Consider the following 25,232-nt stretch of genomic DNA (forward strand, 5'->3'; position numbering starts at 1 on the left):
AAGTCTACAAGCAATCTTTACACAAGCTATTGGATTCTAAATAAAATTTTATTCAAGTTTGAAAAATTGTTGTGTGAAACTTAAATGTTTTGAAAATCATTAAGTACAGAACTGGTGTAGTAGGTGGGCTACCTTAAAATATTTGTAAACCAACTTCGATATTACAGTCTCAATATTGCATTTAGACTTTTTTAATGTATTCTCGAAAACTTTTATCTTATCTGCAATGCAATATCAGCGTTGCTGAATATAACGAACGCATGGTTGAAAAAAAAACTTTTGAAATGTTGGTTAGAAGTAATACGTGCGAATTGCTAGTCAATAGTTGTTTTTCCATGTAAACTCGATCGTCAATCGGACACGTTTTAGAGATTCATCAACGCATTCAAAAAGGTTATACTGTATCTTTACATCGATACAACATTATCACGCCGCAAGAAAGAACGATTATCTGGTATTAAATTAAATACCCTGAGGTCATACGCCGACGCTTGATAAAAAAAAAACAATTAAAAGAAAATTTTTTTTTGCTGCGTTGAAAATTTTCTACAGTATATAAGTCAACCCGGTAGCTCATTGGCATTCAGAGTGACAATTTGTGGTAATAGACGGTTGGTAGTCTTTGCTGATTCAAAATTGTGCTGAGGCTTGTTTGCTAATGCTTTCAAACTTTGCAGCAATCGAAGAAATCTGATACGTTCGAAGAATCATGCAGCAAGTTGCGTATGATGAAATATTTTCTCATAAAGCTAACATGGCCTGAGACGTATAGCGAGAGATGGCTGAACAGTTGGGAGTAGGCCGATTCATTTTACTGTACAGACCAACAAAATGACATAAACAAATGAAATTTCTCAGTTCGACTCCATGATTGGATGAAGGGTGTTGAACGATGGAATTACGTTTTTGAAAATACATTTTATATTTTAAAATTAATGAAATGTTTGATCTTTCGATGGATATTTTGCTTTAGGCCTATGGCGTTTAGTCATAACACATAAGAGGTGTGACAATTATCTTTTACATAGAAATAAACAAACTGCATTCTAATTTTGTCTAAATCAGTATTTTATTAAAAATAAAACTAATTTTCGATATAACTTAAATAACAAAATCAGACTGTTCTACTTAAATATTGAATAAAAACCACCCACTTTAGCCGAAAAATAGTTATTTCAGAATAATTGTTTCAGAGCTACAAGAGACCAAAGATCTTTGACACGCATTCGTCTTCTTGGAGCTCATTTGTCAGTTCTTTTGCTTCTATTTCAATCAAACTTCACCCATTACTCATACGTAACTGAGGATCATATTTCAATAGAGTCGAAATTATTTTAGTCACTAAAGAATGCTGATGACAATTTTGTTTTACAACGTTTTGATTGATGAGCAGTAGGCTAACCTCAACCTACAGTGCAAAAGCATTCCCAGACAACAAAATCCGTTATTTCTACATTGATCCAACGTCTGCAGACGTTGAATCAATGTAAAAATGACAGATTTTGCTATCTGGGTTAAAACATCTATGTTCAACATCGTTCAGAGGTAGTGGAAACCTAGAAATGCGTCTAATAATAGCAACAACTTTGTTGGTTTTCTTTTTGTCAAAGACCAACGCTTTAAGCAACATTGTCATTGATGAAGAATCAGAGGATTTTGTCGAGGAAGAGATCCCGTGAGTCTGATGTCTTTCATAGTTACCAACGTAATCTCAACAAAAATAATAGGATATTAAAGTTTTTGCCTAACCGTATTAAAGCGGTAATAAATCGATGATAACAAACGTTTTTTACAATTGAAATGATGGTCCTTCAGTTAAATGCTGAAGTTATTTATTTGAATCTAAAATACTACAGTTGTTTCAATATTATTAAATTTTAAATTAAAACAGCGTTTTATCATGTTTATGATTTTAAGCAATCACGTTAAAATCATCGACAAATTGAGTATACCATTACATGCGATCTTGTATTGCTTCAACTGTTTTTGCTTATTAGAGAAATTACATATGCCATCTACGTGCCAAAGATCGTCCGACCTGGTTTTGACGTTGCCTTCACAGCGGCTATCATCAGCGCCCAGTATCCTGTCACAGTGAGTGCTACTTTTGCTTCATCTGACAATGAAGTACAATACCAAGCCCAAGCAGATGTTGCAAGCGGTAAGTAGCCTAGTTATGCAACACACAAACTGAAAATGCCTATCTGTACACAAAATAATTTAATTTACTATTTTTTTCTTTGGTAGTCTGTGGCTAATCTTGTCACTATAAAAGAAATGTTTTTTATGTTTATAAAAATAACTAAATGTTTTCTCTTGCTAAAAAATAAAAAAATGTTTTTTTTTCCAGGATCAAGTTCAAGAATTGTTCTTGGATCAGTAAGTTTCTTTATATAGGCTAATCATGGAGACTTTTATGATCAAACTGAGTTTTAGTGGAATACCAAGATTAGAAAAATGTAGACCTTGGTATTTTTTTTTTTTTGGAACGAAGCCGGTTCCTCCATTAAATAATTATAGGTGAAACCAGTTGATTGATTTATGCTTCGGTTAAAGTTTTAAAAATTTCCATTGCGTGAAATAGTAAGTCTAGCCATTAATCAAAAAATTATCAAGTGACATTAACCGGAAAAAGCATTTTGTCTGCACCTCATCGACTTTTTTCGTACATTTGGTCAATATTTCTTTCGGCAAACAATTATCAACAACAGCATGTAACCTTTTTGGACTGTTGGTACGTGTCTGGTTTAAAACTCATTTGTTTGCCGCGACATTAAGTGTCACCGTGCTAGACATGTGCGAACGCGTGCAATCAAAGTAGCTCATTAGACAATTCAGCTGCGGCAATGTGTTTAATGCTGCTGCAACTGCACAGCAAAAAGAACTGTCAACAACTGCATAGTAAAAAAAAGGCCAACAAAAGCAATGAAAACAATAATGTTACAGATCATGTTTTTCTAAACACGATTTAACACGTTCGAACTGCACCTTTGCAAGAAAAATAAACCCCGACTGCACTACATTAAAATTACACCAATGATGCGTTTATTCTCATCAAAAGGCTAACAGAAAAAGAAAGCATTCGATGTGGAAAAACGTCAAATTCTTCTTTTCACTTGTCACGCTTGTACCAGGCATCGACGTCCTCATAAAAATCGGTAGTTTCTCTTTTCTACAAATTTAATCGCTTCTGCGTTTGAAATGTTAGGAATTACCTGATCAACCATTGCAAAAAAACGCTAGAAAGAAATTAGACATTTGGATCATTTCGTTGCGTGCTTTAATATTCGTGAATGGATTAAACGTTTGAAGCAAATAATTTTACTTCAAAATAGCATTTTTTTTTAAGTTCATATTTTTTTTACTAAGGTTCCCATTGGATACGACGGAAGTACAGCTTTTAGTTTGGCAGTCACTGGTGTAGACTCAGTAACTGGACAAGAACTTTTTTCGAATTCAACGAAAAGCTTCCAGTTTGCTTCCAAAGCTTTGACCATTATGATTCAAACGGACAAAGCCATTTACAGACCCGGAGAAATAAGTGAGTAATTTCACTCAAAAGAATTGAACACGATTTATCAAGGCAAAGTATGCTTTAAAGTTTAGATTTGTTGATTGGCTGTTTTCATTTCACCCAAATTGGCAAACCAAACTTTCAGAAATGCATGTGGCTGTACTTTGCAATCGTTTTCTGATGCGGGAGACCCAATTAATTATAAATCTTTTATGGAAACAACTATAACCTTTTCAGGAAAAGTCAGTTATCTTTCCTGTTTATTGGTGATCGAACCAGTTGGTTAGCGCGTAACTTCGTGAACAAATAAGCTTCAAGATCAAGCGGCGCTGGTTTTACTCTCGGGGTGTGCGCTTGAGCAACTTATTCTGAGGACTGCTCTCCATTCAGCGGCACCTAGTGGATTGGATAATTCCAAGACAACAAGACTTCAACAATCGGAAAACTTTACTCTGTCAATCTCGGTAACCGACCCTGCGTCAAAAGCCTCTACAAGTATGCGAAGCTGCCAGGGATAACTTATCAAGGCTTTGTCAGTCCGAGGATAAAGATTTAAAACCAAACCAAATATTTATCGTTTAAATTTCAGTTCGATTCCGAGCTTTGTGTTTGACACCTGAACTGAAACCCAACAATGGAAGCATCTCTTATCAAGTGCAAGATCCCAACGACAACGTGGTACTCCTGGAGCCAAGCAATTTGCTCAATAATGGCGTGGTTGGTGGAAACTTTCCCCTTTCGAAACAAGCGGTTCAAGGTGAATGGAAGATTGTCTACGAATACCAGGTCAGTAGCAAGAAAACTTTTATTATTGCACATTGTCTTGGAAACCCACAACTTGTTAGACAAAGAAAAAAATAAACATATATATTTTGTAATTCACTGACGTAAGCCTACCCGTTTTTTTGAAATAATAACGTACTGCATGTGCTTTACAGGGTTACAAAGAAACTCTTCCAGTTACTGTTGAAATTTACAAATTGCCAAAATTTGAAGTTGAAATAGACACTGTGTCTGTCATCCACCCAGCAACACAGGCATTCACTATTACTTTGAAAGCTGAGTGAGTTGTTGTCAAATTGTGTTATTTAACGTAGCCTAGTCTTAAAAAAAACGAGAAAAAAATTCCCACAATCAATCAATTACTACTATCATTATTTCTACCACTACTAACGTTCATTCTATGAAACTTATAGTATAAATCATTGCTCCCACTTATGCCTTCCAAATCACAAATCAAACCACTTGTGTTTGATATTAATTGACTTGGTCCTGTAATCACTTTTTCTAGTGTTTTTTTTTTTTTGACATGTTGATAATTTTTACGCACAGTGCAATATGTTTTATTGATAAAATGTTGTATCTTTTTCTCCAGTTACACTTTCGGACAACCGGTAAAGGGAAGAGCCAAAGTTACCGTGGAGATGAAGCCACTGTATGGATCTGAATTTCCCAAGAAAATCATCACTTTAGAACATGCGGTATGTGGTATACAGTATATCTTTTTTGTTGCCTGCTTGTGGTCATCTATTCAAACTGAAAAAAAGTGATTGAGTGTGGTATACATTTCTGTCTTGCATTGGCAAAATAAATGCCGTGTTTGATACGACAATGCGGCAATAGCTGCAGCATTGATCTCATAAAATATCATTGAATTAAAAAATATGTTTTTCAATATTGACGTTGAGCAAGTCCTGTGCACATCTAATTTTTAGTAAGCTAATCGTTATACAGCAGTGTAAAAGTAAATTTTTGTTAGAATACAATTGGAAGAATATCTTACAACTTATTTACCGATAACAGACTGCATTAAGTCGTTGATCTAATTGCCTCAAAATTATATTTTAGACTTTTGATGGTGAAGCGAGCTTCACAATCACAAAAGACCAGATTTCAAATGATTTAGAGTGGAATGGCGCTTCAGAAAAGAAAATAGAAGTTTTGGGATTTGTCACTGAAAGACTGACTTCCATAACATTCAACGACACTGCAACCATTGACGTGAAACGCCACAACGTTAAACTTGAAGTTTTGTCAAAGCCAGAAGTCATCAAACCCGGACTTCTTTACCAAGCTTTGGTAATTTTAATGACATTGAAGTACATCTGTATTAACAAATGATCATAAAAAAGTTCAGTATAAAGCAGTAAGCTTTGTTAATGAAGAATGCTTTTATAAATTTGAAGTTTGGAACAATGTAACCCAGTTAGTCTAACACCAAAGCCTAACGAAGCGCAAAAATGTACTTTATAGAAACTGCATGAAAAGTAGGCTGTTTTGTCTTAGAGTGCCATATTTACTAAATTGTTAAAGAGACCGAACTTTCCAAAGAAAGGTCGTTGTTGCCTGCTGTAATCATTATGCTGCACTTGCAGATGAGAGTTACAGAACAAAATGGTGATCTTTTGATGGATTCTGTGCGAGAAAAAAATAAAGTGATTGTTGAAGTTACGTACAGGTGAGTTTATTTATTTGTCTTTTAGTTGTTAGTTTAAACTTACCCTTCTTTTGGCTTGATCTGTGAAAAGTGTTTGTGTATAGTCCTCAATTACTTTCGCTTAGCTATTATTTCAGAAAGATTTCCATATTTTCAATTTTTTTCTAGAAAAGCGCAAAAGGCTATCCAGATTCCAGATTACAAACGTAACGGTTATACTTTGTTGTATGCAGGTACAATGGTATTCCTCGACCGATTCCTTTACTTAGTGCATTTGACAATGCTGATGTAAGACCAGCACGCATTGCAGTTAACCCTCCACCGGATGTCTCCCCTCCGTTCCCTCCTCCACCCCCACGACCAACCCCCATAAGGGAGCTTTTGGTTTTCGACATCCCTGTTGATGGAATCATAGCTGTGGATATTGAGGCAAAGAATGACAACTTTGCCACAGTTTTTTTCCGGGTATGTTCATTTTTGTTTTCATGATTTTATTACGTAATTAACGCATTAGTTAATGGTTCCATACAGAGCAAAAACAGCTGAAAAACCGCATGCTTGGATTCATGATGATATTGTATATTCTTAAATAACTTTTTGCGTTAACCGACAGGTTGAGCACAATTTATTTTTAGTAAAACATTCTGAATACACACAGCACCTGCTCTACTAACGTAACAGAAGCTGTTTGCCTCTTACAGTCATTTGTTAAGTTTAAAAATTAAATTGATACAATAGCTACAGTTCTTGGTCTAGAAAAGCTATAGGCTTACTTGGACTATAATTTAATGCAATTTTTAATGTAGCCTATTGTATATCGAAATGGCCTAACTGTAGGGTAAGAATTTCTATTCAATGAGCTTTTCAATTCATCCTCTTTATTTGAGGAAGGGTTTATAATTTAGAATGACACACAATACCGTAGGGCGTAGACTATCCTTCGGGGACACTTAGGTAGGACATGGACTTCCAACAGATGAAAAAGATAGCCTACTTTACAAAAAAACACTGGGTGGAATTCGTACATTTGTTTTCTCACATTTTCTTGTGCTGCATATTCAGATTATTCTCAAATTTTGATTCGGTAAGCTATACTAACTACCACAGTATCCAGCTCAGTGGCCGAGTGGTTTCATCTTCGGCTCTAGTGCTGGTAGATCCGAGATTGATTCCAGGTCGGGTCAGTCCGAAAACTTTGAAAACAGTAGGCCTATCGATTTTGTTTTTTCTTGCATAAGGCAGTGAGAATAAGTCGGGAAATGATGTAATGACATCTTAAACTTGATATAAAATTTAAAATGAGCCCTGTCGCTTAAACACTTTGGCAGTTATAGAGCGACAACAATAAAAACCACAACATTATTATTAACTGTACCACAGTAAATGCAGAGCTTTTTAAACCACAACCATGATACATTTGATCAGGCATATACCAACATTACTGAAAGACTGGAAAGTCACAGCAACCAATGGACTGCGTCGCGTGCAATGTCTCCTTCCGATTCCTTCATTCAAATAACTGCATCTGGAGACGCAGCGAGAGGGGACGTCACAGTTGGCAACACTGTTGAAGTCATCATCAGAACTAATAACGTTATCGACCAGTATAGAGTGATGGTAAGATATAATTCTATAGGTCATAAAAATAAAAATAATATAACATATCACTTTCAACTAATGAATCGAGTGCAAGATTGTTGATTTATAACTTTTCCTATCACACAGTGTTTTGAGACATATGTTTAAATGTTATTCTCTTGTTTAGACAAATATTTTTAGTAAAGTTACAAGAAAGTTCTTTTTCTGCTTTTACCAGGTCATGGCAAGAGGAGAAATTCTACAAGATTCAACATTAACCTTAAGTGGCGCTGAAAGTGCCTCACGAAATACTCGCTATTCCTTCCCTGCAACTTCAGAAATGACACCAAGTGTTATTGTACTTGTTTCATACCTGACAGATGATTACGAGATTGTGGCTGATTACATCACAATTAATATTGAACTTTCTCTTCAAAATTTGGTGAGACATCATTTGTATCTTTGCAGTCTTAACTGTGCAATTTCATAGCTAGACAACAATTTAATATCCATTGTCTGCCAATTTGTGTTTTTGCGATATGGTTTCAAGCAGTAATGAATAACAGAACCTTGTATGAACAGTTACTAAAACTGATTACGTAACCATCTCTCATAAGATATGGATTATAGTGACGTAGTGTTTTCTTGCATCTTACGTATCTTTATTTTGTCTTTTAGGTTTCAGTTACAAGCTCTGACGACAATGTTGATGCCGGAACAAACCTTGACATCACAGTCCAGACTTCTGCACCAGGGTCGTACGTTGGTATTCGAGCAATTGATCAGAGTGTTCTTCTACTTAAAACTGGGAATGATATTACAGAAGAAAGGGTAGGTTGCCTAAAGTTAGGTCGATTTGATTTTGCAGATTGTAGAATGTTCAAGCGTGGTCATTGTTTTCGCTTTCTTTCACCAAACAAAGAATTTTGATCTTCAGGTAGTGGAAGACTTGAATGCTTATTCCGAATCTACCGGGAATTCTTTCAGACCCTTTTTCTATAGATTTTCTTACTCCTCTGGAGCAAGAGACGCGACTCAAGTGTTCAAGGTATGTTGAAATTTCCTCCTCTAAAAAACAAATATTAATTCAGATATTCAAACACTTTCTTTCATAGCTGATGTTTAGCGATGCATTCAAACAGCATATAGCCTACTTCACTTGTAGAGATTCCATCAAGTTGCGTTTGCTTCTTGTCTTTCAAACTCGTTGTTGTGTTGCAGAAAGCCGGTATTGAAGTTCTCACCAATGCATTGTTGTATGAATTCCAACAACCCAGAAGTAAGTTGATTTAATTTTTGTTTTTAACGTTACGATGACGTATAATCCATTTCAGTAAAAAATACTAGCCCATGATGTATTAGGCTGCACCTATATGTCGGCTGCACTGATACTGTCGGCTTTATAAGTCGCTGAGAGCAACGCATATCTGCTGAGAGCATGAATACAGCGCTATCTCAAACCATACATTATTATATTTTCAAATTATTTTTCCATGCAAATACAGTAAGCAATAAGCATGCATATTGCATAACCCTTCATTGCAGACTACATGCCGCTACTAAGGTGTTGCAGCTGTGCACAATTTAATTGTAATAATAATTTTTAAAATTTAATTTTTAAAATTAAATTTAATTGTACTGTAATTTAATTTTTAAAATTTTGTTGTAGAGGAGTTTGGTCTCAAGCACCTTATAGCGAGCGTATTTCTGTGACTTCTACCTTTTTCCGAGCTTCCGCTATGTTTAGCATGGGTTGTTTTTCGTTGTGATAGTCAGAATTAAAAAAAAAACTGAACTAAGTGAACTGTTCATTCTGCTGAAGCTTCGTGCTAAGTAAAATAATTTTTGATATTTTTCAAAAATAATTTGATGTACACTGAAGAGTATCAGGAAACATTATGAAGAGTATCAGGAAATTAACTGCATTCTTTACGTTCGGCCTTAAAAATGTTACGTATTGCGGAAACTTTGATGCTATGGAGTTTAGAAGCTACCGAAAGTGAAATATATGCAGTAGTTGGCATTAACTGAATGCTTCGAACAGGATCTTCGCGATTCACCTGTAAGGCCATGACCATTTCTTTTCTTCTACAGACTAGTGATAAATTTGATGGAAACTTTAAAAGATTGTTAAGAGTAGGCTGTGGGACTAGGTTGTTTTGAGTAATTGATTTAATTGACTAATGAACTGATTAAAAACTAGATATGCACAGATATGTTACATTGTAACGTAAATAATGCACTCAATGTTTCATTTTGTTGAAGAAAAATTTTCAGCATGTAAATTTAAAAATGTATAAGGTTTTCAAAGTGAGTTTCAATTACTTTACGAAACTTACGGAAGAAAATAGGTTAAACATTGTTTTCCATTTTATCGCCTTTGTGCCATCACGTTAGTTTTCTAAGTATGTATTATGAAAACATGAGCGACATAACCATATAAACGCAAAAGTAAATTTCAACACGCTGAAAATTTGGCTTAATTTCACTTCATGCTGTATTTTAATTTTCTTGTATAATTAACGCTTTCTATGCAGTATTTCGTCCATTTTTTGCGGCGTTTGAAGCAGGAGGAGGTGGTTTTGCTGAAGTAGCTGTGGACCAACGTGAAGCAGTCAGACTTCCTGCTAGAGCTGTCGCAAAAGAAGCTGTTGCAGAGTCAGGAGGGCCATCTGTTAGAGTTAGAAGTCTGTTTCCTGAGACATGGTTATGGGACGATACAACCACAGGGTTCGTTCTGTTGTGGAACACGAAATGGAAAACAAAAACTTTCACTATAACTACTGCAGATGGGCTAGAAAAATAGCTTAAATTTACCCAAGAATCCTTAGTGTTGACCAATACTCCCACACCTAAAAAGTGCATGATGCTGTTTATCAGTTTGGATGCAGCAACATGGTTCTGTCATCTAATGATGCTAAGCAGATAGAAATTAACTGATCTAGCTCCTTGAAGAAGTCAGTTGCGATTAGAGAAAATTGAATGCTATTATACCATCAACAATTTTTCATAGTTTAGAACAGGGTTTATAACTTACATCAGCAAATCAGTATCATAACTCACACAAGTCTCTTAAAACAGTAGGCCTAAACTACAACACGTCATTTTCCAAAACAGTTCTTTCAAACACATCGTGTCGTCTTCATTATCTTGTTAGCTATGTAGCCACCACTACAATAAAATGACATTCTCAACTTCTTATTTTTAACTTTTTCGCAAAAAAAAGAGTCGCGTTTGTCGTAAAGCTGACTTAAAACTTTTTTAAAATCAAAATCAATTGTGAACACGTTTTGCTCACCATGCGATGGAACTGCAACGTGTCTGTCGTTGTATAAGGAAACTTTATGTCATCTTCTTTGCAATGTCCTCTCATAATAATAGAAAGTAATGTGTTGCATTTAACAAGGAATAAAATTCTGTAAATTTATCCATACACTTTTTTATTACTTGTAGTTTTCCCTTTTCCTGGAGGACGTAATGTCTTATTTGCGAGACGTCCTGCTGCAGCTGTATTGCAAAGTTTAGAAGCAGTTGCTGCAACAGACACACAGACAAGCACGGTCACTACAAGTACTTCTACTACATCATCAGCTCCAAGAGTAAGATCTCGTTTTCCCGAAACTTGGATATGGGAAGACGCAATATCGCAGTAAGAAGACAAGTTATGTATAAACTACGCAAAGTTTCATGGTTCTTTGAAACTGTGTTTATAAAACTGAACGATCGTCTTCAAAATCTTTATTAGAGTTTAAGCAATGTCCTGGAATTTCAAATTACTTTTATCAATACAGTAGTGACTGTAAATAAAATGACAGCAAAGGTTTTACGAAATAAAAAGTTCAGTAGACTGCAGATTCTCTTCTGTAGTAACTACTGTACTTGTCATCATTGCTGCTTACTGTTCTTTCAGTTGTGCTTTCAAACAAAAATTTTTTCTTTTCATCCAATTTTCTTTCATTATTTCTATCCTCAAGAATGTTTAAAAGTTAATTTCGTTTTTTCTGTTCTTACTTTGGAAAATCCTTCCATTTTTTCAAGACGGTTTATAAAATATACATTTGTTAAGCTATACCTGTTTGATTTGCTAGTTTAGTAGAAATAGCGTTTGTGCAGAAGTTCAGGTTGCGATGGTGAGCGACAGAATGCAACAACAGCCCTCCATAATTAATAAACACCGATTGATTGATTAGCCTTCTTTAGCACAATGTATCCTAAAAAATTACATTTTTAGAAATTATAGCGTTCTAACACTATCCATAAAGATCAGATCTACGCAGAAGGAACTCCAATATGGCCTTGCATGTTAATCACACTTTGAAACATGATAGACTTCAAAATTTGCTGAACAAAGCAAAAAAAAGAATCAAAATTCAACATTGTGTACTGTGCCATGGTTACCTTGAGATCTCCAGGTAGTCAATATCATCATTGCCATGGGATTGTGCTTGCTAGGTTGAGTGAAGTGCCCATCTGCAGTAGTGACAGTAGAATAGTTTTAAGATCCATTAATTTTGAATTGCGTTAGTTTTAATATCATTGTTTTTGAGATGTCGTTTTTGCGTTTGTTTAACAACGGTTTTATTGACATTAATCAAAATCAGTGACAAATTTTGTTCGCACTGAAATGGCTCTTTGGAGTACGCATGATAGGCTACATTGATTGAAAGGTTTATTTTTGCATAAAATAACGCTTTGTTTGAGAATCTGATTAAGTTGTTGGAACTTCAAATAATTTTTATTTTTATGTATACTAATCTGTTATATCACTTTGGTTAAAAAATTAAACAACGCCTTGCAAAGACTTTTGACTTTTGCTTTTGAAGTTAGATCATATAAAGGTTTCATATTAGCTAGCATTTGAGCAATCACGCCATTGGCTATTTCTGAAGAACCTTTCAATTATTGCTCATTTCGCTTTGCAGACAAGACGGATCTGCGACGTTCACTGCCACGGCACCGGATACCATCACATCGTGGATTATCAGCGCTTTTTCGATGTCAGATCAACAAGGGCTGGGCATAGCTGATACTTATAAGGCGAGTTTTGCATGACAGGTTTTTCATTGTGTAATTCACTAACAATTATAGTGTAACATTTGTGAAATACAACTTACATTTTAAATAAAGAAAATTGTTTGTTTGTTTGTTATATCTTTATCCTGCATTGCGGGAAAGCGGACTTGAGCGCTATGCATCGGTGTACGCCTTCCGACGTACACCTGACCCACGCTGCAGCCGACGGCAATCTCTGTTTCCGGTTGTCTACTCTACTTATGATTTAAATTTGGTACTTGGGTAGAGGCAATTATCGTGAAGTTTCTTGCCCAAGGAAACAACAGCAAGTGCGGGTGGCTGGAGTCGAACATGCAGGCTCTCGACTGCGAGCTCAACGCGCTAACCACTCGGCCACTACTGCCTTATGTTAGGCTAAGATCTCAAAAGCTCTGTATATCATTACATTTCTTTACGTTTCCCTGCTTTAAATTGATGTCAAGTTTACTTGTATTTATTTATTTGCAGTTGACAGTCTTCAGAAAGTTCTTCATATCTTTAAACTTGCCGTTAAAAATAACCCGAGGAGAAATCATTGTGATCCAAGCCACTGTTTTCAACTACTTCGATGAGGATCTTGCAGTAAGTGATAATACAAGAAAAAAATTTTCAACTTTGTATTGGTGACCACTGCTTGAACCTGAAATTAAACTGAGTAAAACTCTTTCTTGTTTGAAACTGCTCGTAACCACATGAACACGAAAACAAACGTATTGGGTATTTGAAAAATTGTGAATTGTATCACACTGCAGCAGCTGAAAATTGAACCACACTCATTTTTTGTTTATACTTTGGTTCTGGTACAGGTACAACTGATACTTCAATTACGTGAATCAGGAATTGAACTGTTGCGACCTGGTAATGACGATGAAGCAGCTGGTCCTCTTCGCCTCTTGGCTATCCCTGCAGGTGAAGCGGTATCAGTAAAATTTCCTGTACGGATCAATGTGCTAGGCGATGTGCCGATCAGAGTCCGAGCTTCGTCTCACCGATCTAGTGACGCAGTTTCAAGAAACGTCTTTGTTAAGGTAAAAATTACTGACAAATTTTGAGCGTTTTTTAACCGATCATTTGTTCACATTGGTCACATTTGTTCGGATTTTCACAACTAAATTTTATTTAACAATTTAGATTATATCAAATACTGGCACTTTCACAAATTGATTAACCATGTTATACGGGTTTGCTACTATTCGGTGAGTCCGATTCAGTGAGTCCGATTCGGTGAGTTCCTAACTCCTGACCCATAACCCTAACCTCTAATAACCCCTAACCCTAAAACGGCAATCATAATTAGGCTACGGTACCCAATAATTTAAAAAAAAAAATTCAAAAAATCATCGAATAGGGAATTGGACTCACCGAATTGGACTCACCGAATCGGACTCACCGAAACGGGCCATTCCGTGTTATACAACAGAGAACTACGAAACTAAATAAACAAAGCATCTCTTTTAAATTACAATCGAAGCAGCCTCATCATTGTTATATTTCAGCCGGAGGGCATCCAGCAATGCTATTCCGCCTCCACTCTCATTGATCGACCATCTCTGCTGGCTCCTCCTACCATAGACCGTCTTGAAGTTAACCTCCCAACTGGAATCGTTCCTGGATCAGCAAGAGCAAATCTTCACGTTTACGGTGAGATGCCCTTGAAAATGAGTATAGCTTTGAAGACGTTGCTTTTGTAGGATTAGTAATAATATAATAGGTTTACTAGTATTATTATAATAGGTTTTAGTAATAATATAATAGGTAGGTTTACTATAATATAAAAGTTCAACTTACGCGAAAGTAATCAGGACAGAATCTATCAAAATAAACTATGAAAAAGCAGAAGATAAAAGCGAAAAAATAAATTTGTATAAAAATGTATGTTTGAAAATCCAACAACTTACTGTGAAAATAAAAAACATCAAAAGCACTTTACATGATTCCATGAAAGATCGGTAGCCTATGACATTGATATGAAATATGATTAAACTTTGATATAGAGTATAGACATTAGGCATGGTCTAGTCTAAACTTATTTCCTCATAAATATGGTACCATTGACGCTGCTGCCACCACACTAAACCTCTGCTATGCATAATATTATCTACATTTAGCTGATCTTAAAAGCAAAATACTAAAAATGGTGCCCAAAAATATGCAGGTTATTTATACACAAGTTAAATACTGTAAATGTTAAATTAAAAAAAAAAAAATACATAAGCCTCATAGCTTAACCTCATATATTTGTTATAAATGACGTTCATGCTTGACATTAACTTTTCTGTAGTAATATCTTAAGTAAAGTTTTGAAATATGTTTCATCTTAACACACTGAACTCAAAAACATTAATTGTACAGGAAACATTCTCGGCAGTACAATGAGCAATCTTGGTCGATTACTGAGGACACCTAGCGGATGTGGTGAACAAAACATGTTGAGTTTCGCGCCTGATGTTTTCGTAACCTTGTACTTGGATGCTATTGACCAATTAGATGATGCGACACAACAGAAAGCATTCCAACACTTTACTGATGGCTATCAAAACGAATTAAAGTAAGTAGAAGTTCCACGACATTATAGCCTAAGTTACGTGCTTTGTAACAAATTTCACTCTTCTTCTTCATCGTGTGTCACACGGCCGTAGCCCAGAGCATCACGCAAGCTCTTGCTCTATCGTTGAACTCGGCCAAATTCTGTGCAGAGCACCTTGCTTTTAGGGCAGGGCATTTGAGGAGATGTTGCATCGTTTGCTCCTGTCCACATTAACAACTTGTGCTTCCCAAAGAATATTCTTGACTCTTGTAAGGTCACATAGTAAGCCTGTGTAACTTGTTAGTGTGTTATTTGCTGCTGAACAGGTAGTGTTTACTTGTTTCAGCCCCCCTTCATAAAATTCAGTCGTGCTAACGTCTGACAAAACGTCGGATATAAAAGCTGGATATCATTCTTAACATCATGAGGTAGCCTAGTACAGTCACTAGAAGTGGTTTTATAATTTATTTTATAACTTATTTAAGTTATTTCAAGCATCTTAAATTCTTCAGTTTTCATATTTTTGTTACTCATAGACGACTTGTCTTTTAGGTTTAGACATCCCGATGGATCGTTCAGTGCTTTTGGTACCCGGGATGGCTCAGGTAGTACTTGGCTTACTGCCTTTGTTGCAAAATGCTTCATTTTTGCTGATCAGTTGCGACCGACCTTGGTGGAAAACCGAATCATAGATGAAGCTATTGAGTTCCTAGCCGCTCAACAAAACAAAGACGGTTCTTTCAATGAACCGGGCCGAGTTATTCATACAGAAATGCAGGTTAGAAATGCCAAATATTATGTTGAAAACTTGAACATATAATTAATCAATTTTTAGAAAGTTTTAAAACTTTACTCGTTTGCTCCTCGACTTCATTTATTTCATCAGTTGGTACAAGTGAACTTTAGCGTTTCGACTATCTTTGTCGAGTTTCTTACAACTCGCATACCGCTCTTTAGTGGTGACAAGCAAAAAACATGTACATGATATCATCATTTTTCAAATGATCTTGACTTAATTCCGTTTCTAATTACTGTCATACTTTGTATGAACTAACTATAAATACAACTTACTAACTTTGTATGAACTATCATGCAAGGTTGTTTGAGATCAAATTACTGCACGTAACACGTATTTATACGTCACTAAACATTGTTTTTGTTTTGTTTTCAGGGACGAGTAAACAGTCCCATCACAATGACTGCTTATGTGCTTATAACTATTTCGGAAACTCCATTTGCAATTGGAGACAGGGTGAGGATGTAACCGCAAAGATTTAGGCCGCTACATACTCAAACGCTTTTATTTAGTAATGAAGTGGACGCTGATGTCTGTCAACTTCTGTTCTGGTTTTCAATGTTATTGAGAACGAAAAGTTTTATTAAAGTAGATGTTTCAAAGTTGTGCTTTCAACCTGGCAGTCTGTTGAATATAGAGTAAAAAATACTTTTAATTGTTCTTTTGTCCTGGTTTAAAACATTCCAGTTTGCATAAAATAAAACTTGCAATCGAAAAACAAGCAATCTAAAGTCGTGGGAAGTGAACACCTCGGCTCAACTTCTTTTAAAGCCTAAGCTAATTTATATTTTAGATGCATTTTATTCTGAAATCTAATGTCGGTGTTTCGCGAAACAATCGCGAACATTGTCACCTTGGAACGATTACTTTGCAATAGAATAATGATCTATTTAACTTTACAAATGAATTACGTTTTCTTTAATAGGAAATCTCTGAGGTTATAAGAAAAGGTCGTGAATTCCTGGAGTCAAGCTTGGATGATATATTTACCGATCCTTACGTCTTATCACTGGTCACATATGCTTTGCATGTATCGGAAAGCGCATTTGCCAACACAGCCCTCACTGCTCTAAACCAGCTAGCCACAGAAGAAAGTGAGTTAGTCCAAGATATAAAATTAGAATTAAGGCCTTGGGTAGGCTATTAAACTTATACTTCAACAAAGAATATTCATGTCTTTTAACCTACAGTACATTAATGAAATAGAATTGTGTTGAATTACAGTTTATCCCATTTACCAGACACAAAATGTTACTGAAAGTTAGAGATTAAAATTTGTAAGATAACATATGAATCGTTTCTTGTTGTATTGCAAATCTTTTGAAAGTGAAGATACAGTAAATACCATACAGTAGATACCGTTGGGCACTATATGGCAATGTGTGTAACTATAAATGTTGTATACAGTAGCAAATACATAGCAAAATGAAATTTGAACAGTATAAATGTTATTCAATTTGGGTAAATTGATGAAATTTATGAGTAGCTGATATAAACTTTGTGAACTTCTCCCTGCATTACAGACGGTCTGAAATTTTGGCATCAAGCAACAGAAGGGGCTTCATCATACTCCGATAGATGGAGACCACCTTATAGACCAGCGCCTAGCAATGATATCGAAATGACGGCATATGCTTTGCTCACTTACTCCCGACGAGATGACATAGCGAACGCAATTCCCATCTTGAAATGGCTCATATCCAAGCAAAACGATCTAGGAGGTTATTCGTCGACACAGGTAGCCTACATTTTGTTCGGATGGATTTGCCTTCTGGAAGTGGATCGTCGTTATCACAGTATCAGAATAGAACAAATCAATCAAACAGTTTTTGGTAACATTTTTACGTAGGTTGTGGTAACATGACTTAACACAAAGTAAATATAACTTTCAATCATCTGCCAGTAAAAAATGAATTATTTGTTGTGGGAACTAAGGCCAGATGTAATTATTAGGTTTCGTGGTTCAAATAAAGTCACGTCCACAAACGAAAATATTTACTAATCAAATATTATGCATCAGTGCTGAGCAGACTGATATTGTTGTTACAGCTTTTGTAAAAATAAAAACAGTTGTAATTTTATGTGTCAAGATATAGATTTGAATATTGAGAAGTATAAACAACAACGGTTTTCCGTATTGTTTCAGGATACTGTCATAGCTATTCAAGCTTTATCGACAGTTGCTAGACTTTTGAGTGACCGGACACAAGACTTGTACATCACGGCGACTCACACAGGGGACGATAATTTCCAAGAAACTTTCCAAATCGATGAGTCCAATGCCATAGTGTATAACACTCGCCAGGTGCGCTATATAATTCAAATTAAGCTCCATGAAATATTAGAATAAAACAGTCGTGAAAATGCATCAATTTTGAAATGATTAAAACTGAGTAGGCCTTTGTGATTAGAGTAGATAAATCACAGACAGGTTTCTAAACCTTCCATTTTTAAGAGTTTTGATTTGTTCGAATAAAAGTGCGTCAGCAGTATCGTGGTGACGTTTACTTCATCCTGGATACATGCAAATATAACAACAGCATCTACAAACTTTATTCAGACGAAGGTTGCATGCTATTGTTGGTTTAGTTTTCGCCTGAAAATGCTTTAAGTCGATTTTCTTTATCACTCACCAAATTCTTTTAGCATCTGTCACTTTGATGTTAGAATATGATCAACATACCTAATTCAGTAAAAAGTAATTTATTTCAACATCATTTTTCCTGCTCTGCTAGTAAAATTATAATGAAGCCTAATATATACGATTTTCTTGACAGGTACCAGCGGTGAATGGAGATCTCTTGGTTCGTTCTGAAGGGACTGGGATCGGTATTGCTCAACTGTCGGTTTGTTACAACATTCCTACTGCGCCTTACGATAATGAGCCTTTTCTTTGTTCTGTAAACGTCCAAAATTCGGACAATGATAAAGCAGACATCGAGTTCTGTTGCAGGTAAGACTTATTTCATGATTTTTTTATAACCTTAAAGGCTTTTTTCAGAAAAATTAAAAGACCATGAAGTGGTTTACTTTTGTTACTGTAGTGTAATGCATAAAAGCGATTCACCAGACCAAAGAGTTTCATAAGGCTAGCAGCAGCAATTGTTGGTTTTGAGACCACTTAATAATATCAATATCAATTTTTATTGATAAAATTTACGAATAAGAATTTACAGTTAAACGACAAAAATTAAATTGGTGAAATGATGTCATTGCAATCATCCGGCTATCATACAATAACATTTTGAACATTAAATCTCCAACCACCTGCAATAAGTCTTGACGCGACAGACAGAAATATTCGGTTTATCATTTCTAGGCTTACTGAAGATGGTTGAAGATTTGGCTTTACGGGAGTCAAGAAAACTAACCTTCACAAACATAATTAAGTGTTTTGCCAAAAGAACATTCTTCGCTCTTGAGAGGTATCGAACAGACAACCATCTGAGGGTTGTAATCTTGCTCTCACAACCGGGCTGCACAGCCGATGTTGGTTGGTTTTTGAATCTTTATCCTCTGACTGACGAAGCCTTGATAGGTTATTCCACGTAGCTTCGCATACTTGTACAGGCTTTTGAGATAGGGCCGATTACCGAGATTGACAGAGTGAAGCTTCCGATTGTTGAAGTCTTGCCCAGCCGTGAGGTGCTGCTGAATGAAGAGCAATCCTGAAATACGTAGCTCAAGCGCACACTTCGATGACCGAACCAGATGCTTGATCTTGAGCCGCTTTGGTTTTGAATCTCTATCCTCGGACAGACAAAGCCTTGATAGGTTATTCCTGGTAGTTTCGCATTCTTGAAGAGGCTTTTGACGCAAGGTCGGTTACCCAGATTGGCAGAGTGAAGTTTGGATTGTTGAAGTGTTGTTGCCGGGGAATTATTCCATCCATAAGGTGCCGCTGAATGGAAGAGCAGTCCTGAAAAAGCGTTGCTCAATCGCACACCCCGAGAGTCGAACCAGTGCCGCTTGATCTTGAAGCTTCTTCGTTCACGAAGTCACGCGCTAACCAATTGAGCTACCGGGTCGAGTCGGGCGCTTAACCACTGTACTATCGGGAACAGGGCAGATAATATATTCTTATTCAAACTATACAAGATTTGTTTGAAATTGCATCAACTTTAGTTTTACGCATTCTCCAGTTTACGTGAGTCCGACACAGAAGCAACTGGAATGTTCTTATTTGAAATTGGTCTTTTAAACGGATTTTCGGTCGATTTATTTGAAGAAGAGGAAAGGAACAAACTGGCATCCATGGTTGAAGTTGATGATGACAGTGTTAACATTTATTTTGATCAGGTCAGGTCATATTCATTGTTGAAATAAAAAGACATTGAATTGACTACTTTTTACGTTTTCATTAAGCTTGAAGAATATATTCGTATTTGCATAGGCTACGGTGGGTTTAAAAGTTAGATGTTCCAAAGTGTTGTGTTTTCTTTATCAAAGCAAAGTTTTTCAGAACGTTGTTTGGCTGTTAAAAATTAGTCTCAAAATTTGAAATTTGTCATTTTGACATTTTTTATAGATTTTTAATTTTATGATAATTTGACGAAAATGTATTTTAGCTTGTCCCTGGTCGGCGATTGTGTGCGATCGTGCAATTGAAGAGATTCGCTGAGGTAGGATCAAGCAAGCCAGCCACAATCAGCGCATTTGAATACTACAAACCAGGTAATGTTCTGATTCATTTTTTGTATGGCTTATTTATGTTACAGTATGGTGTTGCTGGAATTTGTTAAAGTTCTTGTTACAACGTGTGGCGGCTTATTATCTTATTCTTATCAACTAACTTTGATTTAACTTATGTGATATTTTTTTAATTTTTACATACTTTACTTGTTATTAAACTTAGATGATGACTCAATGCTGTATTTCTTATTGTAGACAAAAGAGTGGCCCGTCAGTACAACGTTGATGGATTGAGTAGTACAGGGCCTTGCGATATTTGTGGATCAGAGTGTGTTGGATGTCCACGTAAGTATTTAGCTTTATTTTTTAAAGAAGAGGTTCCATCATTCAAACACTTACTGCGGGTTAACTTTGTTACCAGCAGGCTGAGTTTGTGTAGTTTTTACTTTATTTTTGATTCACAAAAGACTTTACAAGTGACAACTTCTTTTTATTGTCGTTTTGACATAGCAACATATTTTTGCAGTCCCTGTACTTTCTGATTGGAAACCTTGGACTCCCTGCGTCGAGTTTTGTCGCGAGGAAACAGCTTCTCGTACGCGTGATTGCATTGATCCAAGCTTGATGAAAAACGTGGATGCTTCAAAGTGTGGTTACGATGTTCAGCCTTTTGAACAGAGAACTTGTCCAAAGAATTTTAGTTGCCCAAGTAAGTATTGCAATGAAACGGTTAGGCTACAAAACACATAATCTACAGTCGGTTTCCAGTACGATAACAGATATACCGAACAAGGTGCTGGAGCATCTAACATAATTTGTGATGCTGCTTGTCCATGCTACAATTTTTCTTTATACCAATAGTGCTCAATCAAGAATCGACCAAATTATTGTATAGCCACAAAGAAATATTAACAAAACATTAAAGATTAACGCTACAAATTAACTGGAAAGGTAAACATGCGTTTTACAAACCGGGGTAAAAGAAAATTGCTCAACATATGTCTGACGCACATGTTTGTGAATAGATCGTTTACGCATATAAAAACTATGGAAAAAAACATTTTTATTTAGCGTCTCTCTCTCTCTCTCTCGTGAGAAAGACGCACGGTCTCATTTCAGTAATAATAATGTTTTTTCCATAGTTTTTATATTCAGTGTTCAATTTATTATTATGAGCATCTCAGACAAATATCCAAGAAGTGCAATTGAAAACTTACATTGGCCTACTGATAATTTTTACTTTAGCTTTATTTGCAATTTTTTTTTTTTTTTGAAGACAGCCAAAATTCTTTATTTAAATTTCTTTTGATCTTCATCACATCATTAGACTACTCTTGTGTTTCCCTTTCAGCCGTGTCTGATGGGTTGTGGCACGTCCTTCCAAGTCATTTTCAGCGGAGATACTATACTCGTCCATGCTACTTTAGAACTATTCGTGGAACATTCTCTCAAAAAAGTCCCAAAACTTCAATCCCAGGTAAACAGATATACGGTAGTTCTTCTTCTTACGTTCAAATCTATCACTGGAAGACTGCTATTTTTTTCGAGAGTCAGAAATAAGAAACGGTCATTAAGCAACACTAGTGTTTAAATTTCAAAAAAGGCCGTTATGTTCTTAACTATCTCGGCTTAAAAATCACAGAGCTATACATTTCATCTTATGATTTAATATTCAAATATCAGATACACTACCATCTTTTCAAGCTTATTACTGTTTTGCATAAAGTAGTCTAGAGGCATTTAGATATAAAGTACTGCAGGTTAGATACAATACATAAAAGTGCATACAGTGCATACTTATGAAAGCAAACAGTCTAGTAGCCGATTAAAAGCATGTTTAAGCAGCAACTAACGATGCAAAAGTTTGGTAAGCCTTAACCACCCAGTGTTGAGAAAATACATTTCTTAATCAGTTAATATTTCCCTGAAAGTTACATTTTATCGTTGGTTTTATCTTAAGTAATTAAAAAGTTATAACCCTTCACTATTTTCAGGTTCCATTTTAAATGGAAACAGCGAATATTTTCAATGCTACGAAGAAAAACTGAACAAGATAGTGCCTGATGTTGGCTTCACTATGTCTTTCTTAGTAAAGCCTAGTACATATAAAGCTTCAGTTTCAACTACTTTTGTTGCCATTGGTAAAAATGGTGAACAGCCAGTAGTCGTTTTTGAAAAATTATGGTGGTAAGTAAAAACTGTATCTCAATCAATCTAAATTTCAATCCAATTTAGTTAATAAGTTTTGTAATTTTTTTTAAAAATACAAAAGCAACCTGCAAGTCACTTATTTGAATGAAACAACACCCAACACAAAATCTAAAGATAAATAAGCCATAATGCTGATGTTGATCTTCCTCTATCTAAAACATGAGGGAAAGCTTTGGGGTGAGATTTAGGCGTAGTCAAAGTGGAGGCTGGTCGTGGCACCAATTTTACCCATCGAAAAGCTATCAATTTCCCACTCACTGACCTTCATACTACCACCCTTACTGCGTTGCTTACGCTTACAAAATTTTATTCCACAATTATTAACAACAAAATGGGCTCTGGACGTGATTGACCTTCGTGTGTCAGTTCACCAAAAACTTTGTGATCATGGCACCAGCAGTGTAGGGAGAAAGGATCTACAGTTCCGTATCACAACAATGAAAATTGTGAAAGTTTGACCGTCTTGTAACGATAGGACATGAAAAGCATGCAATTTTCAACTAAAGAACTGAGCACATTCAATTGTTAATTCAAACCTTTTGCTGCTCAGGTTGATGGTAGGTTGGCTCTAACGAGCTTTATTCGGTGCCTGTAGGCTACTTGTATTTCAAATGGTTTTCTACTTCATTTTTATTAATTGTTTTACACATATTTAGGAGAAACCAATTGCGTTTTACAGTCAGTGTTGGACTTAACAGATACTCTACCCAAACTATACCTCTTAGGTGAGCAGGTTTTGACATATTTATTTAAATTGAGTTATTTAAATGTTCACAAAGTCTTTTGCATTAGTAAACTATACTTTTAGGGATAAAATTAAGTAGGCTACGACCAGGCGCGGATTTATGGGGGGGGCCCAGGGGGCCCGGCCCCCCCCCGAAATTTTGTGAAAAATTGTATGTTTCCGCATCAAGTGGTTTGATATGCTTCTAAACAGCTGATATTAGTCCCTCGGCATCACAATTGATGAAAATGGTTGTTTTAATGTCTATTTTCTAGCATATCGTATATGTCGTAGTAAGTTATCATTGTTCACATCTGTTTAGCTTTTTCTTTCTTTTTATTTGATTTTCAAATTTTCTGGCCCCCCCCGAAAAAAACTCTTAGATTCGCGCCTGGCTACGACGTTTAAGATAATTCACAAAAATAAACTAAAAAATGCAAACGTTCTTGGCTGCACACCACGTTGACCCTTATGAAGCATCTGAAAAACTGAATTAAGTTACTACAATTGAAATAAATTTCCATATGCACATTGCAAAAAACGTAGCCTTTATTTTATATTTTGTTAAATGCCAGATCGTTGCTTGGTTTTATACGCTTGTGGTTTAACAAAGTTACCTCTCTATCAAAACCACTGCATTAACTTTGCTGAACGCATTATTATGTATTCATAACAATTGTGTTCTCATTTGGACAATTGCAGGACTGAGCGTTTGGATTTCTGTACAATCCGTGTGCATAACAAATTTTTACGATATCTCGAAGCATTAAAAACTGACCAATAAAATCTAAAGTTCTCACCCTCTTATATAATGTGTAGTTGAATACCATAAACCAATTTGCACAGAGCGCTTCCAATCGGCGTTTGGAGTCACGTGATCTTGGCATGGAATGCGGAGACCGGAGCCAGAGTTTGGATCAACGGAGAACAAGTTGGCAGTTCACGAAGATTCAATTTGCAGAGATTCCAACCTTATCAAGCAAACTTACAATTTTATATTGGAAAGAACTCACTTGGCGAACGAGATTCGTGGAAACATGGCAAGTTTGCTTTTAATTTTAAGCTATTTTTTTTTAAACTGCAGTAGCCTACACCGTTTAATAATTTTTTTCAATTTTTGAATATGTTGGAAGACTTTTCTCAATATTTTGACTCTTCATTTGTCATGTAATTTTAGCACGCCTTTTCAAACTCTCTAATATTTTAGTATAAATTCAAATTGAATAATGAACATAGCAATAAATATTTCATTTTTTTATTACATAGGTTTTCTTGCTGGAGCAATTTCAGCTTTCAACTACTGGTCTGGAGTGATTTCTAACAGTAAAGTCGAAGGATTGGCGAACTTCTACTCAGACATAACGGGTAGCAACGACACCAGCGAAGAGCCAGAGCTTTCAGTTCGCCATCTTCGCGACTTTTCTCCTTCAAATCGAGAGCATTGCTTTATAAAACCGTCTACTCTTTCAGAAGTCTATGCTGGAAGAAATGGAAAGTGCCCAGATGACAAGTCTGGGCCAATTTTCATTGGCAGACCAATTTTCTAAAACTGCTTCTGTTGAATGGGAGAAATATTTTAATAACAAAGTTTTATTGTTTCTCGCTTTAACCTGATGTTCAAAATGCAGGTGTGATGTCTCATATTTCAGATCGTTTTATCCCATTGCATTTGGTGATGCCGTCTCACAATTACGTCAAAATGCTTACTGTTATTAAGCTACTATCCATGCCAATAAAACATTTAAAGTCTTAAGTCTCCAT

The 25,232-nt window shown here is 35.8% G+C and overlaps 1 protein-coding gene across 1 annotated transcript; it reads left to right on the forward strand.

Moving 5' to 3' along the window:
- The first annotated feature begins 1,556 nt into the window (after positions 1-1,556).
- LOC145781326 (CD109 antigen-like) lies at positions 1,557-25,218 on the forward strand. The gene is made up of 36 exons (XM_082593105.1): positions 1,557-1,675; positions 1,998-2,161; positions 2,351-2,379; positions 3,370-3,541; positions 4,104-4,300; positions 4,453-4,577; positions 4,890-4,995; positions 5,363-5,593; positions 5,890-5,972; positions 6,185-6,416; positions 7,377-7,568; positions 7,768-7,971; positions 8,208-8,360; positions 8,467-8,577; positions 8,751-8,808; positions 10,067-10,259; positions 12,452-12,566; positions 13,050-13,163; positions 13,388-13,609; positions 14,078-14,222; positions 14,934-15,129; positions 15,661-15,886; positions 16,280-16,360; positions 16,830-16,998; positions 17,428-17,642; positions 18,051-18,209; positions 18,682-18,857; positions 20,047-20,203; positions 20,473-20,578; positions 20,792-20,881; positions 21,063-21,245; positions 21,888-22,013; positions 22,531-22,723; positions 23,404-23,472; positions 24,318-24,511; positions 24,738-25,218. The coding sequence occupies exons 1-36, from the start codon at positions 1,563-1,565 to the stop codon at positions 25,016-25,018; spliced, it is 5,580 nt and encodes a 1,859-aa protein (XP_082449231.1). The 5' UTR covers positions 1,557-1,562; the 3' UTR covers positions 25,019-25,218.
- The last annotated feature ends 14 nt before the right edge of the window (positions 25,219-25,232 follow it).

Source organism: Aplidium turbinatum, chromosome 1 (genome assembly GCF_918807975.1).
Source record: "Aplidium turbinatum chromosome 1, kaAplTurb1.1, whole genome shotgun sequence".
NCBI lineage: Eukaryota > Metazoa > Chordata > Ascidiacea > Aplousobranchia > Polyclinidae > Aplidium > Aplidium turbinatum.